Source organism: Podarcis tiliguerta (assembly GCF_965153285.1).
Source record: "Podarcis tiliguerta genome assembly, chromosome: 3".
NCBI lineage: Eukaryota > Metazoa > Chordata > Lepidosauria > Squamata > Lacertidae > Podarcis > Podarcis tiliguerta.
The window spans coordinates 83076258-83092406 of NC_139536.1; the positions used below are offsets into that span (position 1 = coordinate 83076258).

General features: G+C 39.9%; 1 protein-coding gene across 6 annotated transcripts in view; it reads right to left on the bottom strand.

The window, feature by feature from the left end:
* COL19A1 (collagen type XIX alpha 1 chain) overlaps window positions 1-16149 on the bottom strand; it is a 178937-nt gene that overhangs the window by 51294 nt on the left and 111494 nt on the right. For all 6 annotated transcript variants that reach the window (XM_083431524.1, XM_083431520.1, XM_083431522.1 and 3 more), the window contains exon 17: window positions 12339-12392. In XM_083431524.1, coding sequence (XP_083287650.1) covers window positions 12339-12392 — 54 coding nt within the window. The remainder of the gene's footprint in view (window positions 1-12338; window positions 12393-16149) is intronic.

The following is a 16149-nucleotide window of genomic DNA, read 5'->3' on the forward strand; positions in this document are numbered from 1 at the left end:
TAAAACCAGAGCTAAGTGGTCCTTGCTTTGTATGCAGAAGTTATCTGATTCAATCGCTGGTATCTCTAGTTAAAAAGGATCAGGGAGCAGACGAGGGGAAAGACCTGCCTGGGAGTTTGAGAAATATGTTACAATTATAATGCTTTACTTTTAGACAACATACTATTTAAGCAATGGGTCTATTTATAAACGTTAGCCATATCCACAAGTTCAAAGTCTACCTATGTTCTAGCATCACAACAAGAAAAATAACCCAAGACTGGTCCATGCTAATGAAACAGGGAATCTATGCAAGCTCCCACTGAATATATTTGTATTATAATTTTTATTACCATTAGCCATACAAAAAATCAGAAGTAATAGAATGAGTAAATAAACAATTTCATAATTTCATAACTAGTTAATTGGGCCTTTAGAGATTAACACTGCGCCCTTTGGAATGGTAAAATATGTTTGTTGACTTTCCTTCACACAAATACTTATTTCATTAGTCTTTCAGCAACACAGTGCATGGCTGAGTCAGCATTCCAATCAAAAACTCCTAGTTTTGCATATACAGTTCTAGCTACTGATTAATTCCAGTGATACCTTTGCTTTATGTATATAAAAGGGGGGGGGGGACAGGCAAAATAAACTATTGGATTGGAAAGGCAAATGAACTGGTTATCTTCCTTGAAGAAAATAGCTGATAACCCGAAAGTATATCTTTGTTTTAATTACATAACTTTTTCCTAACAATGCATTCTATATGGATTTGAGTAACATAATGTATTAAAATGTTGCTTTAGATTAATAACATGAGGTTACCGGATATGATCAAAATAACTATTCTTGTCCTACCAAGGCAACCCCACAAAAGTATACATTTTAAAACTAGTGATCAATTTTTTACTTTTTCAGAAATAATTCTACTATTCACATTCAAAGAGAAAGCAGGGATCTGTTAGCATATCAGAGAAATGAATCTTTCTTTGCCTTTTAGCCGAAAATTCAGAATGAAAAGGTGGCCTGTATGATAAGGTTTCTAATATCCAACAATGAAATCCTAAACACATTTGCCTGGGAGTAAGCCCCATTGAATACAGTGGAAGTTACTAGCAAGTAAACCCAAATAAGATTAAACTGTGAGTCTTCTAATACCAGTATCATTGCTTTTCACAGTACACCAAGCTCATAAGCAAGAGATATTATCATCTAAAGAATGAGAATTGGGATAATTTGAAGAACAGTATGAAGAATATAGCACTAATACAGTGGTTTTGTTTTGTTTGTTGATGTCAGATGGCTATCCCGAGGATACATTTCCTAAGGGGGGGATAGATTGGCTCCCATATAATCAAGCTGTAAAGTGTCTTAACAAAGCTACAAATGAGGTAAATATGATATGTCAAGGGAGCATGATTTGCATTTTGACACTGAAGCTTTTTCCAGCAAGCTCCATCTGTTCCGTAAGAATGCACTGAATGGGCAAACATCACAAATACTCCACAAGGCAGAAACCCCTAGCTGTTCTTCCTTTGAATATTACATTTTAAACATAAGAGAGAAAAACCCAAGTAAGTGGAAGGGGCTAAGCTAAAAGGCCATTTAACTGATGGAAGTACAGATATCTCATACAGGTTTTCTCAGAACAAAAGACAATGGAAGACGGTGTGTTCATTTAGAACTCTCTATGGCAGGGGTGGCCAACTCCCAAGATGCTGCGATCTACTTCCTGAATTAAAATCTGGCAGTGATGTACCCCCATTTTTTTTTGGTTCAGCTCAGAGTTTTTTTTAGGGGAGGCAAAGTTGTTGAGCTTCTGTGGGGGGAGCCAGTGATCTACCAGTGATCTACCTGTTGGACGTGCCTGCTGTATGGAACTTAGAGGCACAAGGCCACATTCAGGAAAAACAGGTTAGCAGAAGCAAGTCAGTTAACAATTATTTAGACACTGCTCTTTTCTGTCTAGATTATACAGAAGTGTAGAATTAGTTGTGAAGTACAGTGGTCCCTTGGGTTACATACGCTTCAGGTTACAGACTCAGCTAACACAGAAATATTACCTCAGGTTAAGAACTTTGCTTCAGGATGAGAACAGAAATCGTGCTCTGGCGGTATAGCGGCAGCATGAGGCCCCATTAGCTAAAGTGGTGCTTCAAGTTAAGAACAGTTTCAGGTTAAGAGTGGACCTCCAGAACAAATCAAGTACTTAACCCGAGGTACCACTGTAAAGTCAAAGCTGCTGCAGCCATGGGTGAAGGACAGTTTGTGATTTACGTGCACTTTACAAATTCACTCTTTTTTAACTGTTAACACAATAGTGGGGAGCATCTTGCACTTCACAGGTCCCCCTCTTCCTCTTTGGCTAAGGCAACATCACAAACCCAGACCGGCCTTTGCAGTCTAGCTATCAAGGATTACCTTAGATCAAACAGCACTTCAATTCTAAAAGCTTGTCACGACAAAAGTGTTGCAACCAAAGCAAGACCAACTCCATTTTTTTAAATAGCTTTAGAGAGGGACAGAGAAAGAGCAAATCACAAGAGTGTGTGTAGAGAGAAGTATTATTAAGAGCATGCAAAGGCATGACCTTTAAAACAAGGGTATAAACAGGAAAATGCATAGCTAGTTGAGGTTTGGAAACACCTGACTTTGCAGTTAAGCCGACAGCAAGACTGTATCACTGGGTGTCTTGTATGTCTAACCTATATGACTATAAAAACTGTTTGTAAACAGAAATCAGGGTTCAGCCTCTGATCACTTTCATGATCACTTGCTGTAACCTTTTGTTGGGTTGAAATAAACGACAGACGAGTGACAAGTGTCATATGGGAGGCATCTCTCGAGCATGTCTCGGAGAGTCCCTTTTATTGAATATTACAGCATTGCCACATAAGTGCTTGTTGCTGATTGGTTAACACAAATCATATGCAAGGGTTGCATATAGGCATTAATCATCAATAGATTAAAGGTTGGGAAAGGGAACACAGAATTGGACAGGTATGGAAACCTCCTTATTAAACTATTACTAGTGATTGATATAGCAAAACTTAAAAGGGCATAACTATCGCATTCCATAGATGTGGTCAACCATGCATTAAGAACAGGTCAGGGTACGATGTTTCATGAACTCAATGTGAACTAAACATTCTAGGGTGGGTGAGGGAGGAATGCTTCAGCTCAGAGCGGTTTGCCAGACTCATGTGCAGAAGCAAAACCTCCCATCAACCTTTCCTGTTCAAGCAAGAAAAAAACCTTCTCGGGTGTCACTCGTCGTTGGTGGTGAGCAAAGGACTTGGCTGTGCAATGGACATCAAGTGAAATTTCTCCCACAGCATAAGGAATGAAGAAATTTGAAGGATTGTACATTCCTTATTAAAATATTATAATGCCTGCTTCTGCTACTTTCCCCAAATTTCATGATTCACTTCCTGCTTTTTTGCCCTGCAAGATAGTAAATAAACAAACTGATCTTCGGCCTGTCTATCACAAGAGATCAAATAGTATAATTAGATTATCTATTCTGGTCTTAAAGGTAGGATTAGAAGAATGTTTGCATAAAATTAACATGCCACCCGATCTTTCAGTTCCAGTAATAAACACCTGTGCAGTGCACTCTCAAAGAAAATGATCTTCCCCCTCAAATACTGATGGCTTCCCAACTCCCATCAGCCTCTACCAGCATGGCCCAATGGTAAGGGATGATAGGAGTTGTAGTCCAGCCACATCTGGGTTGCTACAGGTCTCTGGGCTACAAAGCTACACATCTGGAAGGCTGCATCTGGAGGGCTTCAGTCAAGATTGACCGAAAGCTTTGGAGATGCACCTCCAGGTATAGCAGCCTTTCTTGCAAGCATGCTTTCCACTCAGCTTCACAACTGGAAATATCAGTTATCCCTTCCTCCTCCCCTTGGCTGGCAGGCACAAAACTGTGAAGGGAGAGTCACTTCAGCAAGGGTACAATGTGGGTCCTTAAGGGGAGGGGCTTAAGAATAACCTACTTAAGTATATTCCACTCCAAAGCCTAACTACAATAGATGGTCAGATGGGTGAAGCTCATGGATTTGAGCCTTGTCTGAATGTATAGTGGGAAAGAAAAAGCTCTGTACCGTCTTTCCCTGAGAGTAAGACATCCCCCGAAAATGAGACCTACTTCCAGTTTTGCCTCTTGCTGTAATATAAGGCATCTCCCGAAGAGAAGACCTCCCTGATAATAAGGCCTCTCCCGAACATGAGGCCTCCCCGGAATATAAGGCCCCCGAAGCTACCGTAAGGCGTCTGACTCCGCACAGCTCAGTGATTGGCTGCAGCGCAACCAGAGCTGTTCAGGCAGTGCGAGGTCTCTTTAAATCAGAGAGCCCGTGCTGCCGCCAGGAGAAGCTGCCGCCTGCTGCTCGCTCTGCCCTGACGGAGTCTGGCTGACTCACAATTAGACATATGTGTACCATATTCTTCTTCATGGAAATATAAGACATCCCCTGAAAATAAGACCTAGCACATCTTTGGGAGCAAAAATTAATATAAGTCACTGTCTTCTTTTCGGGGGAAACAGGGTATGTACATGTATATACAATCTCAACAGCACCCCCTTCAAAAAAGTTTAAACATCACAAGGTTACCTGTCATTCAAAAATACCTCTCCCTTGAATAATAATTTAGCACATTCTGCTCCTTTGAATATTTTTCAGACTTACCACATACCAATGAAATATTAATTTAAAACTAAGTTTTGATACGTGTATAGAATAGTGGGGTGAAGGGTCCAGGCTATGTTAGTTGCACTTTGATCTCTGCTTTCTAGCAGTGGTGGAATTGTTGTATCGATCCATGGGGCCCCAGAACACTATACATTAATCAATGTTATTTATAGGAAACAGGCGGTATTGGTGGCATAATGGTAGAAGAGAATTTTTGACATTTCTTCACAGGACAAGAAAAGGAACTTTAAAAGGCAGATACTTTATCTGCCCATCTGGAAAACACTTCTGAGTCATCACTTCCACCCGCTCTATGCCTTCTTTGGTAAACAGAGCCACCCACCCCCCAACTCCCTTTCCATTCCTCTAAATGCTTTGCAATGAAACACGGAGATCTTTTAATGCAGCCGCATCAAAGAGAAGCAGCTAAGAGCCACGGAAGCAGAATATTTGTGTTGAAAGGATGAAAGAGGCCACTCTGAACTTTTGCAGCTAAAGTGGGTCTTGAACCCAATTCTCCCCAAGCCCAAATTTCTAGGCAGCACAACATGCTGGTTGCTCCCAACCCCCCCCCCCACCCAAAATCAACAAGAGCTGTGCTGCAAAACTATGTATTTGCCTGCTTGGGAATATAATTAGGACCCACCTTATTTCTGTGACAAATGAAAATAAGCCTGAGATTCTTGCTGAAGAGGCCACACAAGGTATCAGTAACAGCTGGCAGAATCTCAACTGTCATCTGTGGGCAGCTATTCTAGCAGTGGGAGAGCTGAGAAGCAGAGCTCTCTCCACCGGCTCTGTTGTGACAGGCCAGCTCCATCAAGCCTCCTCTCCCTCAGCTGTCATGGGGGTGGGGTAGCCATTTCATCAGGCTATCTCAGTAGCAAAGATAGGAAGCAGGGTTCATTTACATCCACTTTGCTGGAGGCCCGGTTCCTTCAGGCACGTATTGCCTCTGAACTATGCCAGCTGGTCAGTATAAGAACAACTGTCTAGAAATTGGTGCCGGAGTTCTGAGTTTTATTTTCCTCTTCCCTCCTTGTCCCCTTTCCCTTGTGTGCTGTATTTCTCCCCCCCCCCCCCATTTGTTTGAATGCAAGCCTGCGGGGAGGAGGTGCCTTCTTTTGATTTCATGCAAGCTGCTTTGGGAGCCTTTGGGGATGAAGAGTGGAGCAAAAATGCTCTAAATAAATAAAAATAAAAGGAAGAAACCTTGCCCTGCCAATGATGAAAAACTAATAAAATAGCAAACAATAGGGCCCAATATGGGTAAGGAATTCTTCTCTAATACACATGCAAATAGGAAGAAAAAAGCTCTGCAATACCCATACCCCCATGAACTGATCTTATAATGCCTCTGATATTCTGTTTACTATAATTAACTGAAACATTCATTCACTTCCAGAAACCTTGGAAGGGTGACAATCTTTCCAGAAGCATTGGAAATGAGATTTCCAAAGCAAACCACTAGCTACTTAAGATATCTGTTGTGGTGGCACAAACATGTATATCTTGACTTATGACAGGATATAACTATACAGAATTAATATACAGATGGGGGGGATGAAGGGCTTTTTGAAAGGACTGCATATGGTGCTGAAGAGAAAAATGAAGGCCAAATATTGAAGCTTTTCAGTGACAATAAACAAACTATGTTTCTTGAACACTTGTTAAGGCTGCAATCCTACAAAACTGAACCTGAGAATAAACCCTGTTGCACTCTGCAAACTTACTTTTTGGTAATCTTGCACAAGATTGTTCTTTGGCCCAATCAATCATCACGGATTTTACCTCCTCATCCTTCGTATACCATTCCAGCAATATCTTATACATTTTTGCTAAGATCTTACAGTCATTATTTACTATGTCTGTCTGAAATTTGGATTCTTTAGCAGCAAAACCCCTTTCATTTAAAACTTTTCTAAACATCTCATTAATTTGAAAAAAATGCAGCCAGTCATTCACATAGTTCTTAACTTCTTCAAATGGTCTCCTTTTCCATTTTCCTTCACTTTTACATATTAATTTCTCATATGTTACCCAACCCCCTGTCATATTGACTTTCTTCATGCTCATCGCTTCCAGCGGTGATAACCAATAAGGAGTTTTTTGTTCCAACAGATTTTTGTATCTTTCCCATACTTCAATCAAGGACCTTCTTATAATATGGTTTTCAAAACCTTTGTGGACCCGTTTCTTATCATACCACAAATAGGTGTGCCACCCAAATCTATTGTCAAAACCTTCTAAGTCTAACACATCCGTATCTTGTAATTTTATCCATTCCTTTAACCAACAGAGGCAAGATGCTTCATAATATAATATAATTTCAGGTCTGGCAGGGCGAAGCCTCCTCTTTCTTTTGCATCTGTTAATATCTTAAATTTTATCCTCGGCTTCTTACCCTGCCAGATATACCTTGAAATTTCTCTTTGCCAGTTTTTAAAAATTGCTGCCCCCTTGATTACTGGAACTGTTTGGAATAGAAATAACATCTTCGGTAGCACATTCATTTTTATCACTGTAATTCTTCCCCAAAAAGAGAATTTCATTCTTCCCCATACCTCAAGGTCCCTTTTAATCTTATTCCATGTTGGAACATAATTGTTCTGAAACAAGTCAATATTCCTGGGGGTTAACCAAACCCCTAAATATTTTACTTTCTGAACCACTTCTATCTCAGTTTGCTGCTGTAATCTATTAACTATCTCCTCATCAATATTTTTAGTAATTGCTTTAGTTTTTTTCTTATTCAACATAAATCCTGCCTTTCCAAAGCTTTTTGGAACAGTTCAAATATCTAACTACTCCAATGAAAGGTACCCTTTCACTTGCTCTTTGATTCTTATTTTGAGGGACCAACTCTGAAGCTTTCGAAGTACTATAATGAACTGTTCAATGAAAAGCTTTCAGTACTGTCTATGAGAATGTGGATACAGAATCACTAGAGGGAGCTGCTGTTCTATTTTTTAAAAAATGAACTTCTTAGGTATTTTTTCCAACATGAAATACCACACACTAAACTGAACACTACTGAGATCTCTAGCAGTGAAATAATGGAACAATGCTCTAAAACAACACAAGTGAAAAAGAAATTGTATGTAAGAGTTTTGCGCCAAAAGGGAATGCCAATTCTTGTTCATAATTACTGATTTTTCAAAAAAAAAATTTTTTTAAAATACTCTAAGGTAAAAGAAAAAGAAATGTCAAAGAAGTAACATGATTCTTAACAGAAGCAATTAATATTCTTCATGACTTCTGTGGAATCTGGATTTGGTCCAGTGAGAATTAGAGTAATTTTAGACATCTCAAAGTAAATAATAGCTCCCCTTAGTAAACTACCAATCTGCTCTGGTCCAATCACGTGGTGCCTGAAACTGCTCGCTCTTTGACAAACAAGAAAATAGCTCCGAAATCATTTGTGGGGGCGCAGAGCAGAGAAGTCACAGTGATCAAGGGGTTACAATAAAATAAAACAAAATAAAAAACAGATCACCTTAACATCAGAAAACACCACTGTGCAAAACTGAATTTGGATTTATCTATCACATTGTTATATTTATATTCTACCTTAACTCCAAGAACCTCAAGGAAGCATGGTTCTCTTCGAGTTTATCCAACCCTGTGAGGTAGGCTTGGCTGAGAGGAAGTGACTGGCCCAAGGTCACCCAAGCGAACTTCACAGCTGAATGGGGATTGGAATCCTGGTCTCCCAGGTCTTCATCTGACACTCAAACCACTACACTGCACTCGCTCTGCTCTCTACATGTCCTCCCACATATGCTGCTGTAACCAAGATTTAATTTACTGCTAGCTGAATGCTTTCCATGCTACTTAAGTTCCATGTTTTTAACTAACTAACATTCCCACAGGAGGCAGTGATCGCCCCCAACCTAGATGGCTTTAAAAGAGGATGAGAAAAATTCATGAAGGAGAGGTCTATTGATGGCTATTAGCCATGATGCCCATGCTCCACCTCCACCGCTGGAGGCTGCAATGCTTCTGAATACCAGTTACTGGAAACCACAGCAGGGAAGAGTGGTCTTGTGCTTGATCCTGTTGGTGAGTTTCCCACAGGCATCTGGTTGGTCACTGTGAGAACTGTACGCTGGACTAGATGGGTCAATGGGCTGATCCATCAGGCTCTTCTTATGTTGGACCATTTGTGAAGATTTGTGATTGCTCCCATAGCCCCTTACACACAAAAACATTCATCTTCCTCAGTAAGATGTCATTTTCCCTACCCTTGCAGCAACCTGCTCTGACCCACCCCTGGGGGACCTAGACAGACCTACATCCAGAAACCTGTGCCTTGTAAGTATATCAGAAAGAATACAGAAAAGTCATTACACCGTATAGCAGAAGTGAAAGTTGAAAATTAATGGAAGCAGTGGGGGAGGCAGAGTGTGTGTGGAGAATGAGTGGTTGGTGTGTGGAGAACGGGTGGAGAACCGTGTATGGTTATTAATCATGCACATTCTTTTTTCATCCATATTTACCTGCTGACTCTAACCCACACGTAAGTACATTACTGGCCTCTTTCAAACATATCCTCATTTCATTCCCCTCGCCCCCCCCCCATCTTTGCTCATTGAATGCTGCTTTGCTGTTTTGCAAAGCTCTCAGTCTGATGAAGCACCTTTTATTTAAAAATCTAAATGAACCCCCCCCCCCCGCTTACTTCAGAATGGTTTCATGACAAAAGCATTCGGAAAAGCAGCAGAAGAGCTTCAACGACAAACGCACAGAGGTATTTGAGCCACAAACAGAAGTTGTGGTGCCAAAACATTCCTATCAGATCAGCTGACATGAAGGCAGCAGTCTAAAGAATCATGAATATTATCAGCTTGAAGGAGAAGGTGAGAAGAATGAAAATGAAAGCAAAATGTCAAGGGTAATCAGACAGTTGTGTACAGTATATGACTTACCCATCAATTAGAAGAAAGTTTAGAGGTGTGGTCAATGGTTTTCACCTTTATAACTTTTCACAATTTTAGCATCTAATGTGAAAATCATTTAAAATGTCCCTGTGTTATATGGATTAAACTTTAGACGCTGTTTTCCCCCTAAAATTAAAAAAAAAACCCACCCTAGTACATATTTAATGCTAGAAGAACAAGTGTTACAGCATTTATAATACAAAAAGAGCTATTATTATATATGTAATCAATTTTTTAAAATCTCTGTAAGGTTTGCTACCAGTTGACTACCTAAAACAGCATTAACTCAAACTCAGAACATTTCCAAATCAGCTTCGTACTTTTTAATATATTTAATAGACCCATTTCACTAGAATTTTTTTCTTCACAGATTTTGCCTTTAAGTTATAACTGTATTCCTGAAATAGTCTCTATGTGTCTATGTCAAGCAGAATTATTACCCTCTTGTTTTTCCAGGTGATGAATGGGGCCACTGTTTGGGTCACTATCTCAGTTTTCCTTTCCTGAGATATATTGTTATGTTGTTTGTTCTTTTTGTCTTTAGTTAAGTGAAGGCACTGTGTATTCCCATTTATTCACCCTTTCCTTCACAGCTGTAATTTTTTACTGTCTCCAGAAACACTTTTGTTGCAAAACAGACAAGATTCCCTTAGCTCTAAAGGAGATGCACTGTAGAATATGGATTTCTGCCCATCATGTTCCACAGCCAAGAGTGAAAACTGATCAGACAGTAACATCTGACATACAGAATTACAAGCCTCCTGACATCACTCCTCTGGGTACGTAAAGTGGGTGTCCCATTTAGAGACATTCTGAGCACCAAATTATCACATACGCAAGGCATCACAAATTCCGGTCGTTCCCCCCTTTTTCCCTTACATGGGCATCTAGCACACCAGGCAATTACAGGGGAAGGGAGTTCTTGTTAGGATCGTCCTACTCTTGTGTAGGACCCTGGCAGAGACACATGCCCGACTTGCATGTTCTTTCCCTCCTGGTCTGTCATTCGGGAGCTTCAAAAGCTTCCCTTAGCCCAAACATCACAGCGACTGATACCAAGAAGCATCAGCACACTTACGATCCTGCAGAGTATGACTCAATAGCTCAGCATTTTGGCTAATCTACTTTATTTACATGTAATACACTCAGAGCATTCTGCCTTAGCTCCTTCTTCTTTCTCATCAGACAGCAAAGAGAGAAAGAGCAAAGGACAATAGTCCCACTTCACGGAACACAGTAATACCAACACATCCTGTCTCCGTCACTTCCCACACTGTGGAATGAAAACATACACCATCATGTGATAGACAACAATCCCATGACTGCAAACACGGAGCCGGAATCCTAACAGTTCTCAGTGCACACCCAAACCCCAGTCCACTCTGCCCCTACTGCCCAGCCAAAGAATGCAAAGTTCAAAGTCATAGGTGTTTGGGTCACCATGTATGCCAGTGCATGCACACTAAGCAGTGTGGTAGTGGGGAACAGAATTCTGTCATTCCTCATGTGGAGCCCCCCCCCCCGTATGCGGCCATTGCATCCACATGAGTATAAACAACACATTAATTCTAAATGCAGAATCTCTGCAAAACCAATAGGAGTTGTAGCATGAACTCCATTACTTTCTATCACTACATTTATTTGAAAGATAAAAACCTACCAAAAAAAGAAGATTCACAAAAGAATATCAACACATTCTTTTTTTAAAAAAAAACAACAAGCAGTAATTTTTTGTGAAATATAAATCCGTCTACTAAAAAAGATACATCTAGCTGTTGGTACATTCCATGTGTTTGTGTGCTTTCAAAGAACATAGAATCAAGGTGGTATGGGTGTGTGTGTGTGAAATAGAGGTTTCCATTAAAATATTAATGCAAAATGCCATCCTTCCAGAGGCTGCATCCATTCCATGATTTGAGGAATTTCCTTGAGAGGCAGATATGTGAGCAAGTTCACATTCCAAACCATGCAAATCTAGCAACGAAGGAAACAATCCCCAAATGCTTAGATCTGAATTAAAGCCTCTAGTGATGCGTTATTGCAATTCCTTTCATACAGTTTATGTATTTCTTAATCTTCTTTAATTCTTCAGCAAACTCATTTGATCTACAGTTGAATGCTCTTTCCAGCATTGGTTATAATCCTTTCCACCATTCAGACTATTGGCAAGCTCACCGTGCAGCCCTTCATCTTTTGCAATTACCCCTCTGAGACAGAAATTATCCCATCACAGCATCATCGGTTTGGGTAAACTAAATTAGCAATATCCCTCTGATAATGTACACATAGGCGGCTTCTTGAATTACTAACCAATTTCTTCCCATTTCCACTGGAGCTTCAGAAGTTATGTACCTTTCCCATTAGTCCCTTACTCCATTCCTCTACAAGCGTCTGCAAAATATTTTAATTGCCGTGTGGCTCAATTGAACCGTATCTGCTTTGCATACAGAAGGTTCCTGGTTCGGTCCCCAATACCACCAGGTATAGCTGGGAATGTTCCCTGTCTGAAATCCTAGACAGACTCTGCAGTAAATGCTGAGCTTTAGGGACTAATGGTCTGTCTCACTATAAGGCAGCTTCCTACACTCCTATGTGTTTTTTTCTGTGCAGTTGTAAAGGTTAGATACTGCAGAGAAAATGATGTGTTCTTTTAAAGCTACCGTTGGATGATCCGCTACAAATTCCTGACTGAACTTAGCATCACACAGCAGTTACTCACAGGCGGTCCTGGTGGCCCTGCCTTTCCGGGGAGTCCTGGCTTTCCTCGTCGTCCCTGGATATAAAGAAACAAAGAAACAGATAATTACTAGAAGAATAAATGAGCGTTAGGGAGAAGGGCTTGTTAAGGATAAAGCGGTCTCATTTATTTAAGAAGCAAGAATGTCTGCAGAAATTATTACCGGAAAGATTCAGACCTGACCCTGTGATACAACTTTAGCTTCTAGACTGCTAACGAAATCTTATACTGCTGTAGCTAAAACACTCTCCTATCCTTCTTGAAGGGAAAGCTGAATAATACCCAAATACCTACCCCAACCCCTTTTACACTGTTGATGGTTTTTATTCCTGCAAACAAGACCCAAACTGGTCTTATTCTCATCTGTAAGAAAAAAGGCTAACTCATTATCTGCCTCCCTACTCAGCTTTCCTAGAGGACTGGAAAAACCAGGACAGCATCAAAAGTGGTTAAATTTCAGTGTCACTTTTGGTGTTGTTGTTTTTTGTTTTTTATGTGGTGCTGCAAAGGTAAAGGTAAAAAGGTAAAGGACCCCTGGATGGCAAAATCCAGTCAAAGGTGACTGTGGGGTGTGGCGCTCATCTTGCTTTTCAGGCCAAGGTACCTGATGTTTGTCCATAGACAGCTTTCTCGGTCATGACTAAACCGCTCTAGTAAACAAGCATTTCCTTGAACTTATGCTGCAAACAGTGGCAAAGCATAAGACACTAAGGCAGAAAGAAGCCACGCAACTTACAATTGAAACAATGAGCTTTAAGAGAATTATTACAAACAAAAGGGAAAATTCGCTTCAACATATTTTTAACTTGCATTCATTTTACAGGTTAAGGTTCAGGGATAAAAGCATTTTGATAGGGCGCTTAACATTCAGCGAGTCCAGAACTGCAATATAATTCAGACATATACAATAGGCTGTGTTTAACACATTTATAAATGTCCTCCCCTCCATTTTCTAGACTGATTTTCAGCTATGTTGTAAGTGAACTGAATTATGTGCTTCCTACTTATTGATCTCCATTACTTAAGTCATCTGTCACCTGCTAAGAGTCACAGCCAGCTAAACCTTGATTCCAAGAGCTAAGCAATTCTATGGGAATCCAAGACCGGAAAACAGTAGATTAACATTTTTCAGCAGCCATGTGTCTCCTGGTATCACATTAAGTTCATGCGTTTCACATATGGCCGTGCATTTTTAGGTCAATATGCTATCTGTTAACTTAGCTTTTCATTAATAGCTTTTAAAGCTTTTTGTTTGACTGTTTCCAGAGATGTCAGCTTGGTTTTTTTTAAGGTTAAGACGATGAAGATACAAAAATGATTTTTTTAAAATAAAAAAAAACTCCTCAGTAGTTTTATTTCCTTCTGAAACCTTGTAGCTGTATCAATTTATAAGTTGTTTACATTGGCTTGGATCTACATAGAGTTCCCCTATGTAGAGTTCTGTTCATAGGACACTCCTGGGACATAGGGGAGAGAAGATTTCCATTGATTCTTCCTTCCCTTACCAGCCCTCTGAAAAGCTGCTCTGAGGGGCTGAGAGCTGTTCCAGAACTCTGGAGTCCTCAAGGGTTTAGGATTGAGATCTGTGCTTTTTAACTTGTTCATAAATCTAGAGTTAGTGGTGAGTAGTAAGGTAGCCAGATTTGTTGATGAAACTACATTGCTCAGCATTGTTAAAGCAAAAAGAGATTGTAAGAACTTCAAAAGGACCTCTCCAGACCGAATGAATCAGCGATAAAATGGCAAATGCAATCCAATGTAAACAATGTAAAGTTATGCATCTCAGGGCAAAAAACCCCAATAATCATAATATTGCATATAACGTCATAGAGTCTGAACTGCTGGGGATTGACTAGGAACATAGTGGATAGCTTGATGAAGATGTCGAACCAGTGTGTGGCACCTGTCAAAAACATGAATTCCATTTTAGGGACCATCAGGAAAGGAACTGAAAATAAAACTGCTAATATAATAATACCATTATACAAATACGTGGTGTTATTGCATGTGGAGAGTTCTGGACACCTTACCTCAAAAAGGATAGAATAAGAAGGGCTTCACAAAAGGGCAAGCAGAATGATCAAGAGGATGCAACAACCCCACTTTGGGGTAGTGTTACAACATGTGCAGCTTTTTAGTATAGAGAAAGGTTGAGCAAGAGGCAATATGATTGAAGTGTATATACTTATGCATAGAATGGAGAAAGTGGATTTAAAAAAAAAAAACCCACACCAAACCAAACCATTTAACAAGATTTATATACTGCTTGACTGTAAGAAAACCTCTAAGGACTTACAAAAGTATAAAATATAACATCTAAATTCTCAATTCAAAATATTTTTAAATGGAATTTTCAAAATAAACATGCAAAAAATGATTAAAAGCAACAGTAGCTAAAAAGAGAGAAAACACATGTAACTTCTCCATGTTTTAAGAAGGCCCTGAAAAGAATACAGCAAAGGTTTGCATGATGTCAATAGGCAGCGAGCCCCAAAGTACAGGTGCTGCCACACTAAAATATTTCTTACAAGTGCGGAAAGAGTATCATTTGACACCTGTAACTGTGCTAGTTCCACAAATTGAAGCAGCTGTGTAGGCATACATGAGTCAAAGTGATCTTGTCCCGGATACTATTAGCCCAAAGATGGAAGCAAGAAGAAATACCAACAAAAGAAGAGTGGCAAGAGAAACTGATGAACTATGCTGAGATGGCAAGACTAACAGGGAAAATTCAGAGCCAGCAGGACCAGACTTTCCTAAAGGAATGAAAGAAGTTTTCAATATATCTGGAAAGCGATTGTAATCAATTGACATCGCTTGTAGGGTTCAAAGATGTTTTGTAAGGAGTAATTTATAAATTATTGTGAAAAGAATTAAGAACAGATGTATTGGAAATTGGAGTTTATAGCAATAATTATAGTAACAAAATGCATAACTAGAAATACTTTAGAAAACCATCAGTTGAGGTTGAAGGACGTCTTAGGCTGTCATAGCCAAAATTTTCGAAATGATGTTTAAAAGGATGTTATGTTGGAAAATATGTGTAAAAACCAATAAAAATTATTTTTTTAAAAAAAACAACAAAATGATCTTGTCCCAGTTGCGAATGGGCAACCAATGCAGATCTCTGATTAGGCTGCAACAGTCTGCACTAACTGAGCTTCTGGATCAAGCACAAAAGGAAGCCCCACTTGCAGTAGCCCCTTCCTGAAGTCACCAGTGCCTACCTAAAAAAAAAAAGTTTCCCTCCCTCTTTTATAACATGGACATCCAATTCATGGACATCCAATGAAGATTCAGGACTGATGGAAGTACACCTCCCCCCCCAACAAGCATAGTTGAACCATGGAATTTGCTTCCACAAGAGGGAGCAAAGGCCACTACCCTGGATGGCTTTTAAAGAAGATTAAACCAATTTGTGGAAGATAATGCTATCAGTGGCTACTAACCAGATATGCTCTATCTCCACTGTCAGAGGAAGTATGTTTCTGAATAGCAGTAGCTGGAAAATGCAGGAAGATTGATCAGGCCCCGTTTGTAGCTTCCCACAGGCATCTAGCTGGCTGCTGTGAGAGCAGGATGCTGACTTGCAGTTATTTGAATCTTTGGTTCTAATCCAAAAGCCTTGTGTGCTACAATGTGGACATAGGGCCGCCCGCGTGTCTAAGCTTCCATGATACTGCCACAGAAGTCAATGGGAAAGCTGTTCCATGCAACCAGATTATTTGGAATCTGAACCCAGTTTTCTCTAGTCCAACTTACAAAAACTTACAATTTAAATAAGGAAACAAAA